At 38.3% G+C, this 21,901-nt stretch overlaps 2 protein-coding genes across 5 annotated transcripts; one reads left to right on the top strand and one right to left on the bottom strand.

Moving 5' to 3' along the window:
* Nucleotides 1-50: 50 nt before the first annotated feature.
* On the top strand, nt 51-3,887 carry LOC122291989 (THO complex subunit 4A). Its single transcript, XM_043100105.1, has 5 exons — nt 51-325; nt 508-636; nt 1,892-1,960; nt 2,045-2,226; nt 3,381-3,887. Exons 1-5 carry the CDS (start codon nt 161-163, stop codon nt 3,553-3,555), a joined length of 720 nt encoding a protein of 239 aa, XP_042956039.1. The 5' UTR covers nt 51-160; the 3' UTR covers nt 3,556-3,887.
* A 1,293-nt stretch (nt 3,888-5,180) lies between these two features.
* LOC122291988 lies at nt 5,181-21,397 on the bottom strand. Of its 4 annotated transcripts, none has more exons than XM_043100104.1 (12): nt 20,874-21,397; nt 20,412-20,496; nt 19,914-20,110; nt 18,839-18,921; nt 7,503-7,548; nt 7,345-7,401; nt 7,099-7,153; nt 6,885-6,991; nt 6,695-6,758; nt 6,477-6,610; nt 5,984-6,039; nt 5,181-5,546 (listed from the first exon to the last, which is right to left on the bottom strand). In XM_043100104.1, the coding sequence occupies exons 1-12, from the start codon at nt 20,958-20,960 to the stop codon at nt 5,543-5,545; spliced, it is 975 nt and encodes a 324-aa protein (XP_042956038.1). In that variant the 5' UTR covers nt 20,961-21,397; the 3' UTR covers nt 5,181-5,542. The 4 variants fall into 4 exon arrangements, with proteins under 4 accessions (XP_042956038.1, XP_042956035.1, XP_042956034.1 ...); XM_043100101.1 differs by lacking the exon at nt 5,181-5,546 and having other exon boundaries at nt 5,636-6,039; nt 20,874-20,961; nt 21,044-21,386; XM_043100100.1 differs by lacking the exon at nt 5,181-5,546 and having other exon boundaries at nt 5,636-6,039; nt 20,874-21,375.
* Nucleotides 21,398-21,901: the final 504 nt, after the last annotated feature.

Raw genomic sequence — 21,901 nt, 5'->3', positions numbered from 1 at the left:
TAGGATATTACTTTTCTTTAAAATGTGACCTAATGATAGTAAAACCAAACCTCTTGAACTCGTGTCGATTCATAGCTCCTCCTCCCCAATCTATCGACCCCTTCTCTCTTCTCTCTCCTCTCTCTAGCTCGTTAGGGTTTCTGCATCTATCTCTACAAAAATGTCGGCCGCTTTGGACATGGCCCTCGACGACATCATCAAGACCAACAAGCAGTCCGGATCCGGCGCCAGGGGCCGTAACCGAGCCTCCGGTACCGGACCTGGACCCGCTCGCCGCTTCCCCAACCGCGCCGCCAACCGTACGGCTCCTTATGCACCCCCTAAGGTGATTTAGGTTTCGGATCTGTTCTCTGTATTTCCAATTTCTCATACTTTCGCCTCTCCCTTTCGTTCGTTAGTGCTTTCTCGTAGGTCCTTCATTTTTTCGTAAAATTTAATCATTTTTTAATTATCCTATTTGTTTCGAGTCGTTCTCAATGTTGTTTCGTCTGGTTGTTGTGAAAATAGGCGCCGGAGACGACATGGCAGCACGATTTGTATATGGAAGAGAATTTGGGGCGGGCCTCTGCTATAGAGACCGGGACCAAACTATACATATCCAATCTTGATTATGGTGTTTCGAATGAAGACATTAAGGTACTTTTTCTAATTTATTTTTGGTGGTCAATTACTCGTGCATGTGCTTTAGTTTTGAATCTTTTTTAGCCTTGCCTGCTCGATTAGTTTAGTCTAGAAAACCGGTAAATTACGCTTTTTTCCTTCCTGTAGTATAGGGCTTCATTTTACCAATTTCAAAAGTGTCGCAACGCTTGTATAAAATCCGATCTGCTCCATCTGTTATCATTTTTCAAAGAAATTTTTGGTCCAACAACTTGTGTTTTTGTTACTTGAGATTCGCTCCAAGAGACTTTTGTCTATCCTGTGCTTAATAGTTGATAGTATAATCTATCTTATTTTTTTTTTTTAAAAAAAAAGGGAAAGACCTAGTTGATAGTATATTCTTAACTGTAGTTTGATGGCGCTGTTCTAATGTTTGATATTTTTCTCATTGGATGGTGATTATTGCCTACAATCATAGGTTTTATTATAAGTTTGGTTTCTTTGGAAAGCTTACTTGTAATGCTGTCTTTCTTTTGGAAACATAGGGAGAGGATGGGGATGGGTATCACATGCTTTTATATATTTTTGATAAGTAATATAAAATTTTATCGAAACAAGTAAATAGGCATAGCCCAAGTACCCAGGAAGTATACATAAGAGAACACCTAGTTATAAGTTAGGAGCTAGAAAGTGATACAAAAAATTCATGTAATTTAGAAGGATTGGCTGGATTAAAAACACTGGCAGAATGCCCAAAGAAATACATTATGGAAATAAAAACTTCTAAGCTCATCCAGAGAACGTTCCCTATCTTCAAAGCTTCGATCATTCCTTTCAACACCAATACACAACATGAGACCATGCTTTTATATTTTATACATAAGAGACCATGCTGTTTTGTTTAGATTGTTGAGGCCCCATTCTGTTGTGCATTATACATGTTAGAGATCAATACCTTTACTAACATGATTTTGCTTGCAAGGAGTTGGACTGGTTACCAAATTTTATTTGTATGATGTCCTAAAAAACTCATGTTTCCTGCATATAAGAGCAATTTTTTGCAATTATTTTAATCTTGGCTTTTCTGAGTTCATGTTTCAATTTTCTGTGTATTGTTTGGCTACCTATGAAATTGTTTTGTTCTCGTCTGAATATTAATTCTTTGTGGTACTTGTATGTCTTCGTAGAATCTGGAGATGCATTCTTATAATAAATTCTAGATTTTTTCCATGTATAAATATGAGGTTATCAGAATTAAATTCTGTTTTAAATCTTAATCAATTATGTGCAGGAACTGTTTGCTGAAGTTGGTGACCTCAAACGTTATTCAATCCATTATGACAGGAGTGGGAGATCAAAGGTATCTGGTCAAGTCTGGCATAAGTATGTCATTCTGAAGAATTCTTTCTGTCCTGCTGTAGTTTAGAAAAACTCTTTTTCTTAGGGAACAGCCGAAGTAGTCTTCTCCAGACGAGCAGATGCTGTTGCTGCTGTCAAGAGATACAACAATGTGCAGCTTGACGGGAAACCAATGAAGTTAGAGATCGTGGGAACAAATATTGCCACACCTGGAGCACCTCCAGCAACTAATGGCACTTTTGCAATTCCAAATGCGATGCCAAGAGGGTATGCACAATCTGAAACACATTTGTCTACTTTTGTTCTCATATTTTGTTCTCTTGTTTGTTATGCTTTGGATGGTATATCTGGTATCATGATTATCATGTTTGCCATAATTTTGTTTTTAATCCTTTGTTCCATCTTCCTTAAAAAATGGGAAAAAACAACTATTTGGCACTCTCAGTTAGAGTTCCAGCCATGTTTGTCATAGCTTAAATTTACTTTTTTGCATAAAGGATGCATTGTTCGCACGGTTAATTTGATTGAAAATAGGACTATCCGCCTGATGGTGCTGAAGAATGATTATGACCATGAACTTTTCAGTCGAATCACGTAATTTTTTATGCATGCATGATTTCGATTCTGTTTTTGGTGTGCATATGGTTTTTGTAGTGACACTGTGCATTTTGCTTATGTACCAACTTGATGGGAAATGTAGAAAGTTTAGAGGTGATTATGTTAAGCTGTTGTTTATCAACTGTAAAGCAATCTATTACACAATTTTTTAAGCATCCTCTGTGTATTCTATTTAGCTACCACATCATTTTACTTTATTTTATATAATTGACATATCCTAACCCGTCACATGCAAAAAAGACCTATTGTATTGTCTTTATTACCACAATAAACCCACTTGATATTTTGACATTAAGATTAAAAAAGGGTTTGAAGACAAAAATTCTCTTTCCATTTGTGATTATTAATCCAATGGAGGAAAGGAAAGGCTTTTCATCTTGATATTGGTTAATGATTTTTCATTACTTGTCTGACATTCCAATGCTTAACTCTTCTACCATTTTATTAGTACTTTTCCAATGGAGAAAAATGATTATTTATCTTACTGTAACTATTGACTTGTTATTTATCTGTTTGACTTCCCCACCTCTTTAACTATTCTACTTTAGTTATTACCCCAGTCGAGTAGTTATTAAATATTTTCTGTGGCCTTCACAAGTTGTTATCTCCCCCCACCCCCTTTTTTTTACTTTCTTTTATTATGGTTAATTTACCCTTAAACAATGTTGAATGTCTGATGCTAGTATATGTGTTGCGCTACTAAAATAAAAAATAAAACTTATCAGAAGTATGTGTTGTGCTGCTGGTGCAAATGATATGATATCACTGCACTGATTAATGTGTTCAATTTGGTTAATGAGCAGTGGGCAAGGTAGGGCTGGTGCAGCACTTGGACGGCCACGTGGTGGCGGAGGTGGCCGTGGTTTTGGAAGGGGTCGTGGACGTGGACGGGGAAGAGGCCGTGATGAAAAGTTATCTCAAGAAGATCTTGATGCTGATTTGGAGAAGTATCATGAGGAAGCAAAGCAGAATAATTGAAGGCGTTTGTCATGTTTTATTGATTGGTTTTTACACTCTGTGGAAATACTTATCAAAACAAGAACAGTCTTCTGTGGAAATTTCTGTTTGGTGATGCAACCTCTTCTATTTTGTTTGTCTACCAAAATCCTGCTTAGAGAAAAGAGGAAAAACTACCCGTAGAGAGAACTGTTAGAATCTTTGTTCTAAGGAGTGTGGGCATTTAATGTCAGTTGTTCCCTTGACTTTAATATAAATTATTTGGGTTGACTGACAGCTGTCAGTATGTAATCTGAACTGATACTTTTGGTTTGTTAGCATATTTAGTCCCTTCCTTCTCTTCATTCAACAAATCGGAGTTTGGAAGCGAGAGTTATTTTCTCTCTGGTTACTTCATATGCAAAGATACCGTGGCTGCAATGTGGGAGAATTGAGCCTTGCTGAAATCACCCACAGCTGCAACTCTGACTGCATCATAAAACCGACTTCAAATTGAGGTAGATCTCTAAATTCTCTCTTATGACTGTTATAGTTTTATACCATTTTCATATGATGAAGTTGATTTAAATGTGAATGTTTTTGTGTGGTAGAGTTACGTGTCCTTTATATTTTGGCTCAGTGAAGTGTTAGTTCCCGTGTTTGTTAGTATGGATCTTTAATGTATCATAGTGGATCACGTGGAATCCAGTTGCTTCTGTTCAACTTGATGCCGTGTTGGTGGGAGACATGGGTGTCAATACGTAAGCAGGTTTGACAAATGTAGGGAACCTGGGTGAACTTTTAAGAATTGCATGAGTTAACAGCACTGATGTTCAGAATCATTAAGGCTTCTTTGTCTGTGGAAGGAGTTTTTGTATATGCCTTCTTCGTTGAAGATAACTTTGCCAAACTCTGGGAAGTAAACAGTTTTGAAGTAGTAAGCTCTGTACAAATTGACATGGAATACAGAGTCATTTCTGTTTCTACTTTATCTGAAAAAGAGTAATAATTTGCGGCATGATGGTGAAGGGAATCGCCTCTGATCAATTTGTGCATATTAGAGCATCGTACAAATCTAGTTTATTGTTCCTGTTGGCCAATTGATGGCTGGCTTTATGAGAAGGGAACCCAGGGACTTGCAGCTTTTGAAATGCTTTAGGGATCAATTGATGGCTCCAGCCTCACGTGTGAGCAAGGTCTATTGCTTCGCTGTTGATGCTTGATACCCAAGGCTTCATCTGTACCTTCTAGTTACTGCAGAATATGTTCGAGACCTTGTAATTACTGCAGAGTTGTGTTTAGAACCATATGTCACCTCGGAAATTTTAGGATTGCCAGCTATACTAGCACCATGAGATCGCAAAGTTTGTGCCACGTTTGCTTCCTTGTGTTCTGTCACGAGAGACAGCGTTCCACAATTGAAAATTGGTAAATGCTTCTTCGGTTTGACTGAGTTCAGTTGTTGGACAATTTTGTTCGATTATTCATTTTTTTTTCTTTTGAATGGACAACCCTGTTCAATTCTGATTTTAAGAATTCCGTGTTTTTCTTGTGGTAAATGAGGTTCCTGTTGGTTTGTTTTGTCATGTTGGACCAAGGTGAAAACATCTCACTTTGTATTTAACTCAACTTTTTCGAGTGTCGTTTCATGTTGGATAGAGGCAACGAGGAAGAAACGGGTATCATATAATATTAAAGGCTCTATATGTTTCGAACTAGGGAGATTTTCATTATACGATGATATCATCATTTTCGAACCAGGAACATTTGGTCAACCAAACATGTTATTCCGTCGATTGTTTTGATCTCCCCTACTTTCCTTTCCCCCAACCTCTTATCGCGGAACGCTTAGCCAATCGGTTGCTTATCATTTTCCCCACGTATTGCGGAACATTATCAAACACGTCTTGATTCCTCCAGTCTTCTCCTCCAAGCACCACCACCAATCTGGTTTGGGTGCTCCACCATGATTGCTTCCCGTTTCCACCATTGTTCCATTTCTCGCTTGTTCAATTGCAAGGTATCACATTTACCTTGCAATTATTACAAAGGCATGGTTGGAAAACATTTAATAGACAAAAAGAAAAGGAGAAAATAATAAATAAAGAGAGATGCTTTGGGATGTTCCTAAACAGCAAAGCATAAGAATGAACTCTGATGTTTCAAAAAGACAACGAACTTTCACACACACTGAGATTGAATACCCCTCAAGGAATTAAAATGTGAGAGGTTAATGAGGAAAACAAAAGCCGGCACATATGATACACAAACTAATTTGATATGCTACACATTTGTAAACTTTGAAGTGATTTTTAAGTTTTTGACTTTACACGAGACTCTGGCTGTCCTTTAGTATTATTCTTTTGGCCTTTTCACCTTCTCCCAACTAGAAAAGATCAACCTTAACAGAGAATATAGTATCGCCTTTATGCAAGAGATCACAAAGTTCCAACAAGAAGAGGGCCAATACCATGGATATAGCAGTCGAAAAAATAGGCTTATAAGATGCCGAGGGTAGCGCCCAACCTGTACCACAATGTTAATATTATTTCAGAACAATCCTTAGATAAAATATAAAAGCATGATAGGGGGAAGGTCCATAAAATGTGCTCAGTGACATCTTCAAGTTTGCGACTAAATTTTTTTTTTAGGTAAGTTTGTGACTAAATTCTAACAACACAAATTGGCCTATATAATAGTCTTACTAAATATGGAGTGAAACCTACACAGGTAGATTCTGCTTGGTAACTTATAATCCTACTCCCCCCTCCCACCCACTAACGCCCTTTAATTAAGTCAAATAATCTTTAAGCAATATATTATTGTGGATAAAAAAATATTTACTTGGAATTGTAACGAACTCGTCATGAGCTTGATGCAAATACAAGTTCTTTCACTAATAGCTTTGCAATTTTGAAGTTTCTGAACCATTGGGCTGGTTAATTTAGGAAAATATAACTCACCGGAAAAAGCAAATCTAGTGCATTCCAGGCAGCATGACGAACAGATCTTGTAGTATACATTGGACCTCCAGGCGATGTGAAGCTATATAAACAAGTCTTTAACCTTGTACTTGTGGTCATTCTTAGTTCCAAGCCTGCAAAGATTAATTGATCATAAAAATAGCCAAAATATGTCAAATGCAAAATATCTTGGATCTCATAGATGGTTGAAAAAATACCCTGGAGAACCCCAATGTGTGAAAGGTAATGGAGCAGTACTGGTTCCACCTTCAACTTTTGAAGCTGACAAAAAGAATAATCTAACACTACATTAAAATGATGATATGTGCATGTTCTTTTTCTACCATACAGTTATTTTCTAAAAATTTTTTAGAAATATATGCAGTAAAGATGATCTATCAGAATAACCTGATCTGTAAGTTCAATAACAAAGATGTCTGCTGCACCACCAACCAAGAGAACATTTGGGAAAACTGGAAAATGCTTTAAGAAGCTTTCAAGCTTGTCAGCTGTAACTTACACAAAAACAAAAAGAGGCTCGTCAACTGCATAGATCAAGCAATGTTATAAACGTGTATGCACTGATTTGTTAAAGACACATTTCCTGCATGGTAAAGCCTACCTGAATTGTAGAAAATTATGAACCTTGACAGTAAAAGATACAGCTCTCTCTGGGCCTGAGATAAGATGGATGTACAAACATTAAGGAAACACGTGCTACATATAGTGATAGGATAATGGTTCCACAATCTGTATTTTATCTTGTCTGATTAAAGCTCACCGACACAAAATGAAAAATTATCAGCATGACGATCATTTGAATAAGTATCAGCATGTCAGATCTGAAAGGACAGCATCAATGACTTACCTGCACGGGAATTTTATTCAATCGTTTGGGCTCCAGTGCAACTTCCTCAAGAAGATACTGAACTCAAGGACGAAAAAAGGAAAAAAAAAAAAAAATCAAGACATTGTTCATCCAATAGATGTTTGAATGTAAGATTTCATCCCTGGAAGGTCTCTTACACGAAAGAGGGATTGAAAGCGCCAAGTATTGGTTTGGATGTCAATCCTGTAAATAATCATAAAATGGTTATTGCAACAAGATGTTAAAATCTTATCGTTGATCTGAAAGGGGGAGTGTCAAAAATATGCAAAGAGTACCGTCAAGTATGATGAACATTTTCACATGATCACTCCAAAAGAGAAGAATAAAAGAACCAACAATGACAACGAGCATAATAGCATTGATAACACCAATAATAATAAGAATACTAGTAATAAACTTTTAGGGCCCATGTACAAAGTCTCCAAATCCATTCACAGTTCTGCTACACGCAGGCCCTGGGCTTACAAGCTCAGGGCACACCCTGACATCGGCTATAAGTTTGAATTAAAAAAGAAAAACTCAAGAGAAAAGAAGTAAGCCGTCATTTTCAGACCAATTCAGCCACCCCTCTCCATTTTTCAGACAAAGATTTGACCATTTTCGCTCACTTCCACACCAAACTGTCGTCTAAAATTATCTTTTTCTCTTGCTTGAACACATTCTCTCTATTATCATGCAAGTAGTTTTACTTTCTCAAGCTTCAATGGCGACACTACTTTCTTGATGAATTTATGAGAATATGGGGGAACACATCCATCTTTGCTTGACTTGAAGTCTTAAAGATTTGGCGAGGGAGAAGAGAAAATCAGAAGAAAAGGAAAATGAGTGCAGAGTGCTTGGTCTCACCATGTGGCTTCTTACCATTACATCTGACTAATTTCAACTTTGTGGGAAGAATCTGAAAACAACTGTCTGTCTTTAGATTTGTGATAGACCCCAAAGCTTCCGGATATGTGTGGACGTGGAGAATAGGAGTTATTGTGTAATGGGGACAGTTATTTGCATGTCTAAGATCGTATACAGCAGTTATTTTGTAGAATAGCAGTTATTATATCAACTATTAGCATCTGTGTGACTGTAGATACGTGGCAACTAAATAGGTGTATAGCAGTTGTGAGGCAGTTATGTGGGGTTGTAGTATATGTAATTTGGGCGTCTAGAAAACTGGTCAATTGTCTAGTAATTGCAAACTAATTGTACCATGGGTTCCTCCACACCCCAAGTGGAGAATTATCTCTTTTCTATCTTTTGACTTCCATCCAATGGAGGTAGTTCAGTAAGAAACATATTCTTGTTTGTAATCTCTGACTGGGACCTATCAATTTGGTTTGGAATGTATCTGAAATTCACTGCAGATACGACTAATTTTAATCATCTCTTTGTAAATGGCTCTTAGATTGCTGAAGCAGGTCACGAGGACGAGGAAAGGAAAAAAAAGTTGGGCAGTTTCTTGAAGCAGAGTCATAATGTTGGGGAAATCGCAATAAGTCTATTGTGAATCAGGATGGGGAAAAAAACAAGAGATAGCAGGTTTTTTTCAACTTTTTTAATACCACCCACATAGCATAATGCCAATGCTGCTGCATGCACAGGGCCTCTGCATGGGGGTCTGCAAGAAGATTTATCCATCCATTTATACCCACCCCAAATCTCGACTACAATCAAATTAAATGGAGAATGATCTTATACACCATTTACGATAGTGTGCTACAAGTTAATGACTACAGAGGTACTTTTATTGAAGTAAATTTACTGTTATCCTTTTTTGCTCTGAAGGATATTTTCAGAGCAGAGAGAAGGTTCAAGACCATGGGTTACAGGTCAGAGACGAACAAGGATAACAGAACTGCAGTACATAATATAAGTTTTCGCTACAAAGCATGCCTTCTTGATATACAAAAACACAAATTGATAAAAAATGCCTTAAGTTGGATGTGTATAGTGGAAGCTAAGCCCACTGTCTTCCCAAGCATGTAAAGAAAGTAAATACACTCCACTCTACACTACGGGCCACTGACAAGATTTTATTAGGGTGCATTTTTAATGGACAAAACATTGATGTTGATGTCATAGAACAAGTAATACCTGCATAATGAATAAACAGAGGAAAGCAAACAAACAAAAATAATTTGAAATAATTTTTGTTATGATATGAATTAAATAATTAAAATCAACTCTTTCTATCAAATTAACATTTGGGACAATTGGTTAAATGATATTAGAGAAATGGTCTCAAGTTTGCACCTTGAGATGGATCATCTTTTACTTCACTGTGAGGTGGCAAGGATGTTGTAGGAGTCAAAAGGTCTGAATGCCTCTTTCCCTTGGGTTCCTTCCATTATTTATAGAGAGAGTTACATATATGTTGCTAAGTATTTCGGCGCTAATTGCTGCAGACTTTTCTGTACACGCAAAGTATTTCCCACGTTAACTACAGCCCATACGTTAAGTATTCCCACGTTATCTACAGCCTAATTGTTTGCTTTATACAGTCTAGATATATATATACCCAAATTATCCTTGTAACATCCCCCCTCAAATTGATGCGGGTAGATCAAGAAGCATCAATTTGTCAACCAAGAACTGATGTCGATGTCGAGAAAGAGCTTTAGTAAATATGTCTGTAGTTTGACGTTTAGTGGAAATGTGAGGGAGAGTAATAACATGTTTGTAAAAGGATTCGAGTATAGAATGGCAATCGACTTCGATATGTTTTGTACGCTCATGGTAGACAGAATTAGCGGCGATCTGAATAGCATTGGTATTATCAACATGAAGAGGAGTTGAGTGTAGTTGAGGAAAACCAAGTTCACCCAATAAACCACGAAGCCATGTGATCTTAGAGCATACGAAAGACATAGCACGATACTCAGACTCAGTGGAGGACTTGGAAACTCTGTCTTGCTTCTTACTCTTCCAAGAAATGAGTGCATTGCCTAGGAACATGCACCAGCCAGTAATAGAGCGACGAGTATCCGCACATTCGACTCAATCAGCATCATTATATCCCACTAATTGTAAGCATGCATCATATCATGACTTCCATGTTACTAAAATCACATGGAAGTCATGATATGATCATATAATAATTTAAGATAGGTATTCTATGAATTAAAATAGCCAGATCATGCATGCTTCATTCATGTAGTACTTAGACCACATATGCCATGTATTGTTCATGCAATAACTTAAGTCAAGCATGCCATGTAATAAATAGCCAGATCATGTATGACATGTTCATTAGTTCTCAGATCATGCATGCCATGAAATGTCATAAAATGATTAAATCATGTTAGGCCATGTCATGCTATACTATACGATGTACAAGAATATATCATGTTATGCCATGCCATGTACAAGAATATGCCATGTTAGAAAAGTCTAAGAAGTCCAAGAAAATTATCATGCATCAAGAAAGATAAGCATTTTAAGGTAACACGGACCCAAGCATGTTTACCACAGTTATGCTAAGACGGTACCACGGACTCAAGCGTGGTTACCACAAGTTAAGTGAAACACGGAGTCAAGCGTGTTTCACTCCATGTCATGCAAGTTAAGTGAACATGGACCCAAGCATGTTTCACTTCATGTCAAGCAAGCATGTTTCACTTCATGTCAAGCAAGATAAGTGAAACACGGACTCAAGCGTGTTTCATTCTATGTCAAGCAAGATAAGTGAAACACGGACTCAAGCGTGTTTCACTCAATGTCAAGCAAGATAAGTGAAACACGGACTCAAGCGTGTTTCACTCCATGTCAAGCAAGATAAGTAAAACACGGACCCAAGCGTGTTTCACTCCACGTCAAGCAGGATAAGTAAATACGGACTCAAGCGTATTTCACTTCATGTTATGCAAGTTAAGTGAAACACAGATTCAAGCATGTTTCACTACATGACAAGTTATGTGGTGCCATGGACTCAAGCGTGGTTCACCATGAAATAAATACAATTCAAGATAGACAAGTTACTCATGCATTCACGCTTCATTTTTGCCATGATTATGAATGTTTCCGCTCATGTTAATCTATGAATGTTATATGAAAGTTATGATAAGGCTTTAAAGACCAAATTTATGCTAACCTAGATAGTATTTTTCGGTATGATGTATTATTTACTGAGTATTTGACTCATTTTTGTTGTTTGTCTTTTTGTTTTCTTCTATGTTGATTGCCACAAATGGTGATTAGATGATGCAGAGCTAGATGGCCAGGAGTAGATTTAGTATAAGGACTTAGAGATGAATAAGTGTCATTTACACAAGGATTAAGTTTTTTTTTTTTTTCCAATAAATGAGGTATTTCAGAGTAATGAGTCTCTTTACCGGGCATTTTATCATGTTTGTTAGTAACGTCTCTATCCTACGGGAACGGGGTGTTACAATTGGTATCAGAGCCCAAGTCGAGAGATTCTGTAGACTCCTTTTATTTTTATAAAAAAGAAAAAAAAGAAAAAGAAATAAGTTAGGATAGAAATTACCTAGGACGACTCCTGGCCAGCTCGAGGTTCACGAGGATCTTTATGATTATGTTTTAATTATTGCTTTGCTTGATTGAGTGCTTCATTGTTGATTGATTGTATTAGTTATACTCATTGCATGAACGATGTTATTAGAATGGCACCGGTTACTAGGCGTAATGAGCACCCTGAAGGCTCCACAGAACCAGCACCGAATGAGCCTGAGGTATTGGCTGCTGCTACTACCAGACTTCTTCGGTACCTTGCCGATGATCAGGGTTTAGGAGTGAGGAATCCCAGGGTCGGTTGCACCCCAAACCAGTTTACGCAACAACACCCTCCGACTTTTGACAGCAAAGCAGAAGCACTTGATGTAGAGAGTTGGATAAAAAGAATGGAAAAGATTTTCAGAGCTCTGTTCTGTACTGACGAACAGAAGGTAGAGTATGCCACTTATGTGCTGGCTGATGAGGCAGATGAGTGGTGGACCTCTACCCGGGAGCTACTGCAACTTGAACTTGGTGAAGGGGTACCCATCACTTGGGACCGCTTCAAAAAGGCCTTTTTGGACCGATTCTTTTCTCCTGCACTCCGAGAGGCAAGAGCTAGGCAGTTTATTGACATAGCTTAGGGAACCATGACGGTGGAGCACTATGCCGCCACCTTCGTGGCATTATCGAGGTTTGCAAGTTATCTGATTCCTGATGAGGAAAAGAAGTGTGAAAAATTTGAGCGAGGCTTGACTGTCCCCTATTCGTTGCGACACCATACTTAAAAAATTGCCCTATAGATATTAGTGGGAGGCACCTTCTAGCAGACTTGGTAGTTTTTGATATGATGGGGTTTGATGTAATTTTGGGAATGGATTGGTTATTCCGAAATCACGCCTGTGTAGACTGTTTTAAAAAGGAAGTAGTTTTCAAAAACCCGGGCAAGGAAGAATTCAGCTTTTGTGCAAAGAGAGGAAACTCCCCACCTCGACTGATCTCAGTTTTGCAAGCAACCATATTACTAAGACAGGGATGCTTTGGGTTTCTGGCTAGTCTTGTAGCACCGCCTGTAGAGGGACCCAAGCTTGAAGATATCCTCGTTGTCAGGGAATTTCCGGATGTGTTTCCGGAGGGTCTTCCAGGGTTGCCCCCGGACTAGGAGGTTGACTTTTCAATTGATCTCCTACCTGGGACAGCACCTATATCGAAGGCACCTTACTGTATGGCTCCAGTGGAGCTGAAGGAGCAGTTGAAGGAGCTGTTGGAGAAGGGTTACATCCGCCCTAGTGTGTCACCATGGGGCACACCGGTTCTTTTTGTGAAAAAGGACGGTTCAATGAGACTCTGCATTGATTATCGAGAATTGAATCGGGTGACAGTGAAGAACAAATACCCCTTACCAAGAATTGATGATTTGTTTAACCAGTTACAAGGGGCCCAAGTTTTCTCCAGATTGATCTACGATCAGGCTACCACCAGCTCAAGATCAAGTCAGAAGATGTTTTCAAGACGGCGTTCAAAACTCGTTACGGACACTATTGAGTTTTTTAGTCATGCCATTCGGTTTGACGAATGCCCCAGCAGCCTTCATGGACATGATGAATAGAGTGTTCAGGGAGTATGTAGATCAATTTGTTTTTGTGTTTATTGATGACATTCTAATCTACTCTAAAAGCCAAGCAGATCATGAAGGACATTTGAGGGTTGTGTTACAGATATTAAGGAAGTAACAGTTGTTCGCAAAATTCAAGAAGTGTGATTTCTGGTTGAAAGAGATTACCTTTTTGGGGCATGTCGTGTCAAAAGAAGGAATTTTAGTAGACCCGATGAAAATTGAAGCAGTTGTGAACTGGGCCACGCCAACCAATGTTAATGAAGTTAGAAGCTTCTTAGGTCTTGTAGGGTACTACAGGAGGTTCGTCGAGGGGTTCTCCAGTATCGCAGCCCCAATGACTAAGCTGACGAGGAAAAATGAGAAATTTATATGGACTGAAGATTGTGAAAGAAGCTTTCAGGAGCTGAAGAAGAGACTAGTCACAGCACCTGTACTCATTGTTCCCTCAGGCAATGCAGGATTTATCATTTACAGTGATGCTTCTCTCAAGGGTTTGGGTTGTGTCTTAAGGCAGCATGGGAAGGTTATTGCCTACGCTTCTCGACAACTCAAGAGTTACGAAGAGAATTATCCGACGCATGACCTAGAGCTTGCAGCTGTTGTGTTTTCCTTTAAGTTATGGAGACACTATCTCTATGGGAAGAAATGCGAGATTTATACCGACCATAAGAGCTTAAAGTATTTCTTTACTCAGTTTATTCATCAAAAAAAAAAAAAAGTATTTCTTTACTCAGAAAGACTTGAATATGAGAAAGCGCAGATGGTTAGAACTTTTAAAGAATTATGACTGCAACATCAACTATCATCCGGGTAAAGCTAATGTAGTGGCAGATGCCTTGAGTTGGAAATCGTCCTCTAGTACCCTCGCTTCTATGTAGACCCCTCAGAAGCACATTCTTTTGGATATGGAGAGAGCAGGGATAGAGATGATTATGGACACACAGGCTTGGTTGAGCAGTCTGACTTTGGGATCATCATTAATAGATCGGATAAAAGTTGCCCAAAATAGTGATCCAGGCCTAGTGAAGATCAAAGGAGAGGTACCAGAAGACAAAAGGCCTGAATTTTCAAAATCTGGGGATGGCACTCTGAGGTTTAAAGGAAGAATTTGTGTTCTGAATGTTAAAGAGATTAGAGATGTGATTTTGAAAGAGGCTCACCGCTCACTCTATGCAATTCACCCTGGTAGCACTAAGATGTATAGAGATTTGAAGCAACAGTTCTGGTGGAGCGGTATGAAACGTGAGATAGCTAATTATATGGCTCAGTGTCTAACTTGTCAATAGGTCAAAGCAGAGCATCAAAGGCCATCCGGGCTATTACAACCACTCCCCATACCAGTTTGGACCTAGGATGAAATTGGTATGGATTTTGTTTCAGGATTTCCTAAGGCACCAGGGGGTCAGGATGCGGCATGGGTGATTATTGACAGATTGTCAAAGTCAGCTCATTTCATTCCAGTTCAGATGACGTATTCTACAGACAAATTGGCAGAGTTGTATGTATGCGAAATTGTCAGGTTGCATGGAATCCCTTCAAAGATTGTATCAAACAGGGATACTCGTTTCACTTCAGTGTTCTGGAGAAGTGTACAGAAAGAGTTAGGGACATAATTGACCTATAGCACGGCCTTTCATCCGCAAACAGATGTGCAGTCAGAGAGGACAGTGCAAATTTTGGAGGATATGCTTAGAGCTTGAGTGATGGACTTCAAGGGCAGTTGGATTAAATACTTACCCCTGATCGAGTTTGCATACAATAGCAGTTACCAAGAGAGCATTCAGGCGGCCCCATATGAGGTTCTTTATGGTCGTGTCGGTCACCCCTTTATTGGGATGAGGTTGGAGAACGTAGAATCCTTAGGCAGGAAATTATTCAAGATATGCGTGAAAAGATAGCTGTCATTCGGAAAAGGCTCGCCATTGCGCAAGAACGACAGAAAAAGTATGCAGATCAGAGGCGTCGAGAGCTGCAATTTGAGGTAGGAAGCAAAGTATTCTTGAAAATTGCGCCAATGAAGGGAATCATGAGGTTCGGAAAGAAGGGCGAGTTGAGTCCGAGATATTTTGGACCCTTTGATGTACTGGAGAGGATTGGAGCTGCAGCTTATAGGTTGGCTCTTCCACCACAGTTGTCTGCCATTCACGATGTTTTTCACATCTCCATACTTCAGGAGTATATACCAGATCCGACACACATTTTAGAATACGAACCTCTCCAAGTTCGCGAGGATCTCACCTACGAGGAGTTTCCAGTTGGGATCCTTGCACAAAAGACTCAAGTCCTCCGTAAGAAGACCATTCTGATCGTCAAAGTACTTTGGAGTAACCACACGGAAAAAGAGGCTACATGGGAACTAGAGGAGGACATGAAGAACAAGTACCCATACTTGTTTGATTGAGGTACGTAATCTCGAGGACGAGATTTTTCTTAAGGAGGGGAGATTGTAACATACGAACCTAGAATTTAGGTTAATTCAGTTAGAAATTATTTATTTATGTTATGATTATATTTATTCTTTTTATTAATTACTTATTTATTAAATTATCTCTATGGTAAGATTTTAAGTAATTAGATTGCTACGACACGTTTTCTAGAAAGATTAGTAACGTCTAATGCCTCGTATAGGTCACAAGCTACAACATGAGATTTCGGAAGCAGCGCTAAGAGGTAAATAGTATGATCATATAAATGTACGCGTAATGTAAATATTATAATTGGGTATGATAATATGATATGGTTTTGATGGTTATCTAAGTTGGGCTAAGAGCCAAGTCAAGGTTAGATCGCTTTCATGAACTTCTATGAATTACGATGATTTACATGAAAGTAAGCCTCTATATATGTTATGCTTTTATGAATTGTTGATTGATGGATTGAATGTTACTAAAATCACATGGAAGTCATGATATGATCATATAATAATTTAAGATAGGTATTCTATGAATTAAAATAACCAGATCATGCATGCTTCATTCATGTAGTACTTAAGACCATATATGCCATGCATTGTTCATGCAATAACTTAAGTCAAGCATGCCATGTAATAAATAGCCAGATCATGTATGACATGTTCATTAGTTCTCAGATCATGCATGCCATGAAATGTCATAAAATGATTAAATCATGTTAGGCCATGTCATGCTATACTATACGATGTACAAGAATATATCATGTTATGCCATGCCATGTACAAGAATATGCCATGCTAGAAAAGTCTAAGAAGTCCAAGAAAATTATCAGGCATCAAGAAAGATAAACATTTTAAGGTAACACGGACCCAAGCGTGTTTACCACAGTTATGCTAAGACGGTACCACGGATTCAAGCGTGGTTACCACAAGTTAAGTGAAACACGGACTCAAGCGTGTTTCACTCCATGTCATGCAAGTTAAGTGAACATGGACCCAAGCATGTTTTACTTCATGTCAAGCAAGCATGTTTCACTTCATGTCAAGCAAGATAAGTGAAACACGGACTCAAGCGTGTTTCACTCCATGTCAAGCAAGATAAGTGAAACACGGACTCAAGCGTGTTTCACTCCACATCAAGCAGGATAAGTAAATACGGACTCAAGCGTATTTCACTTCATGTTATGCAAGTTAAGTGAAACAGGGACTCAAGCGTGTTTCACTACATGACAAGTTATGTGGTGCCATGGACTCAAGCGTAGTTCACCATGAAATAAGTACAATTCAAGATAGACAAATTACTCATGCATTAACGCTTCATGTTTGCCATGATTATGAATGTTTCCGCTCATGTTAATCCATGAATGTCATATGAAAGTTATGATAAGGCTTTAAAAACCAAATTTATGCTAACCTAGATAGCATTTTTCGGTATGATGTATTATTTACTGAGTATTCAACTCATTTTTGTTGTTTGTCTTTTTGTTTTCTTCTATGTTGATTGCCACAGATGGTGATTATGATAATGCAGAGCTGGATGGCCAGGAGTAGATTTAGTATAAGGACTTAGAGATGAATAAGTGTCATTTACACAAGGATTAAGTTTTTTTTTTTTCCAATAAATGAGGTATTTCAGAGTAATGAGTCTCTTTACCGGGCATTTTATCATGTTTGTTAGTAACATCTCTATCCTACGGGAACGGAGTGTTATAAGTTTCAAGCTGATGGCTCACTGAGCAGATATAAGGCCCGTCTTGTGGTTCTTGGGAACTAAAAGGAGTATGATATTGATTATGAAGAGACATTTGCACCTGTTGCCAAAATGACTACTGTGAGGATTATCTTGGCACTTGCTGCGTTGCAAGGATGGTCTCTTCAGCAGATAGATATAAAGAATGATTTTCTACATGGTGATTTGAAGGAAGAAATCTATATGTCTCCACCTCCCGGCACGTTTACTACACCTTCCTTAGGGGTTTGTCGGTTACGCCGATCCTTGTATGGACTGAACAGGCTCCACGTGTATGGTTTGATAAATTTCACTCTGATACCATGTCAAAAGGTCTGAATGCCTTTTTCCCTTCGGTTCCTTTCATTATTTATAGAGAGAGTTACATGTTGCTAAGTATTTCGGCGCTAATTGCTGCAGAATTTTCTGTACACGTAAAGTATTTCCCACGTTAACTACAACCCATACGTTAAGTATTCCCACGTTATCTACAGCCTAATTGTCTGCTATATACAGTCTAGATAGATATATATATACCTAAATTATCCTTGTAACAGTGGGTGGAGATTTTTAACAAGATTGGAATTGCATGGATGATGCCTAAGAGGGTGGTAGATTCCCATTATGCGGATGTATGAAGAATGATTCCTTTATGTATCATGAAGGGAATGTTCAAAGCATTGAAGATAGGGAATGTTCTCCAGATGAGCTTAAAAGTTTCTTCTTCCATACTTTATTTCTTTGGGCTTCTGCCAGCGTTTTTAATGGAGCCAGCTTACATGATTTTCTTGTATCACTTTCTAGTTCCTAACTTGTAATTAGGTGTTTGTTGTTTGTATACTTCTTGTGTACTTGTACTATGCCTATTTACTAGCTTCAATAAAAATTTATATTACCCATAAAAAAAATTGAACTCTGTTGGATCCACTCATTACATGAAGTCTAACCCATACATAAGGGGTGTTATATTATAGATTAAATGATTGAACTCACCCTTTCCATATCATCATCTGTTTAGATAACTGGTAATTTAACAATTGAGAACACCAAAATATTCTTTGTTCCATAACCTCAGAAGTCAAATGGCGAAACTAAATTTCAAATGTGTTTCCTTAAGCATGATCTACAAAATAATGTGTTTCCTTAAGCATGATCTACAAAATGCACTAACAGGTTGAAAAAACCATAGTGCAAATCCAAAAGTTATTTGTAACCAGCTTGATAATAACCAATCAACTACTTATAATCGACATATATTTTCCATTGTTCATACCAGAAAATATTTGTGGCACCTTGAACAAGAGCCGATGAGTAGCGGAGGAGGACTTCAGAATTGTCGAGTTGAACTTCAAACAGCTATATAAGAAAGACAAATATGTACAGCTTACCATCATGTGAACAACAGTGTAAAGAGAACATAAGTGTTCATCACAAGCCATAAATGAAATAATGAGATTTTTTGGAGCCCCGCCCATACATACATAACACCACAAAAGAAGCTCCAAAGGGGTGATACATACCAAACAAATCGTATGCGAATTTTTTAACCAATATCTGAGTATTACATAGGCAAATACGTCAACCCCCAGGACACTAAAAGAACTCAATGTTAACCAGATAAAATAATTTAAAATGCATTCCATAAGAGCACTGAAGCCTTTAAACAACCCCATCCAACACACACACACACAAAAAAAACCATAAATTATTAACTAAATCCAAGCTCTAGACAAACGGTAAGATAACTTAGACAAGGCTCAGATTTAAGCACATATTACGGATTTAAAAAGAAAAAAGAAAAAAAGTATAACGAAAAGAAACAATCGCTCATCAATTTTGCAGAACAAAAGTCCACAGAAACTGGGTCCTTCTAATCTTCTTTTTCAAGAATAAGTTTAAAATCATAAACCTGTAGGTGGTTATCCACCACCAGAAGAGTTAGCATCTTGCATTCTTGTGCAGTGGATTACTTATCAAAAAAATTCTTGTGCAGTGGGTAAGCTGCAGATGTTCTTTCTGTAGCTTAACAACTGATCTCCTTCTCCTTTGCAATAAAATGAAAACTGAAACTATAAAAGCTCCCTTCGTACAAAAAAAAAAATTATTTGTTCATTTTCTAATCTGCTACTTTGGCCAAAAGCTAACCTTCTGTATTCCCTTTCTTTCCTTCCCCTTTTTTCCCAACAAAAGATTCCTTGAAATTACCCTAGAAACTGGACTGGAGGGGAATTGTAAGAATTAATTTGTGTGCAAATTTTGAAAATACTACCCAGTCAACTGTAGGACTTGAAGTATCAATTACTAATATTTACAAGAATATGACAGGATCTATCTATTTGTCAACGTACCCATTTGTGGAACAAAAGTGTAAAAATATGGGATGCAAAAGACTGGCTCCATAGCTGGACAATTAATTCAAGGATGGGCTTTGCAATCTCAGGTAGCCGAACATAATAATCCGCAAGAACGTCAAAAAAGCATAACGGACCATGAGTAACATCCTCTGCAGGATAAATCACATCTTCTTCTCTGGTGAGAATTATATCTGTTTTCAATTTCAGCTGATAAAAATGAGAACCACGCATAATAGTTGTTTAAAACACCTACAGTTGGCGCAATTCACTATAAATTCGAAATAAATTACGAGATTCAAGCTAGTTGTGATCAATATTCCATAAGCTATGCCATAGACTCTAATGAAATCAATCTCTAATCTTATATCAATAGTCAATTAGCATGATTTGCAATTGTACTCGAATCGCCAGATTAGGTTTTCATTTTTTTTTTCCTTAATAGTCTTAGAATGAATTGCATCAAAAAGAGATCATATGAAAACCCTGACTTACCTCTCGCTCGGTCATCAACCTCTAAGGCAATGTCAGCAAATAACTCTTGCAACAACTTGGGTCTCTGCGAAGGAGAAGTTCGCGCCTGCGACAGATTAAGCACCAATGAACGAACTCTTCAAATAGACATAGTTAATAAATGCGCTTTCATTAATGCTATTTTCTTGCCGTGAAATGTATCCCGAAAACTAACCTAAACTAATTCATTCATAGAAAGTATGTCCATAATAAAGAAGCTTGCCTACGAAGAACAACTATAAGCAAATTGCCAAATTCATCGTCTAAAGCAGAAGTATAATCATCCGCATTCGTTTATGATGATCCAATTACGGAAAGACAGCTCCGAAAGAAACCAAAAACCTAGTTCAATACTCCCACTTCCTTTATACTTTCATACATTTTCTCGGCAACCAACGGAAAAATCATAAGCGGAATTTCAAAACAAGAGCTACGAGGACCAACCCGTTGGAGCTTCTTCTCGATCTCTGAGGTGAGAGCACTAAGATAAGCGGAGCTCTGAGACGTTACGGGGGCTTGAGCTTGTGGCATTCTGATAAGACCAAAAGAAAAAAATCAAACCATAAAAAACCCCTAACCACCGATTCCGGTCCAAACACGATCTCAACACCGACCGATGAACGGTTATTCCCTTGAATTGCGATGAGCAGCTTCCGACGAAGCGCTAGGGTAAAACGGAAAATAAAGTCGGACCGGAAGATTTTTGCAGTAGTAGTTTCGTTTCGAACTTCACACCGACATTAACAATGGCGTATCTATCATGCCGAGTGGCCAGTGGCTTTATAAATGAGGGTGATTGACTTTCTTCGATGTGGCGAGCCGGAGAGGGAACGCAGCGTTTTGGACGGAAAAGCGTGGAGCTTCGGAAATGGGCGGTGTGGTGGGAGGGTGACGTGGGTGGGGCGTTATGGGAATTTCGGACTTTTTACACCTGGTGGATGATTTTGGAGAGGCTAGTGGGTGGGAAATACTGCCACGGAGGATTGATTTTTTGTCGTGTTCACTGTGCTTGGATAATGGATTATTGGAGAAGTGATTACTTCACCAGAGAAGGATAGATAGAAAGGTCACCGCTGCTCTCTGATTCCACCGCGTGGCATAACATATCCGACCACGTGCTCCTCATTGGACGGGTCTGGTTTAGGTAGTGAGATAAAAGGAGCGTGATTAATTCATCACTTGATAACGACCAAAAGGGTAATAATTGTTAACAGATGTGATTTAGTTTGTTAGAATTAATCAAACGGGTAAAAAGTGAAATAAAAAGGATCATAGAATATTTAAATTCGTCACATCTATTCATCTTTAAGACTTTTAAGACAATGTCACAATAAACATTTAAAGCATGGACATGCTTTCTTTTGATGGTTGGCCTGAATGACACGGACACGGCTAAAGGATGTATTACGCGTCTGAATGACATTAGGTAAAGCTCCTTCCAAAATATATATACCAAAACGCCTTCAGACTTC

This window comes from Carya illinoinensis, chromosome 13 (assembly GCF_018687715.1).
Source record: "Carya illinoinensis cultivar Pawnee chromosome 13, C.illinoinensisPawnee_v1, whole genome shotgun sequence".
Lineage (NCBI taxonomy): Eukaryota > Viridiplantae > Streptophyta > Magnoliopsida > Fagales > Juglandaceae > Carya > Carya illinoinensis.
The sequence above is the reverse complement of the archived record's forward strand: the minus strand, read 5'-3'. Positions and strand labels throughout refer to the sequence as shown.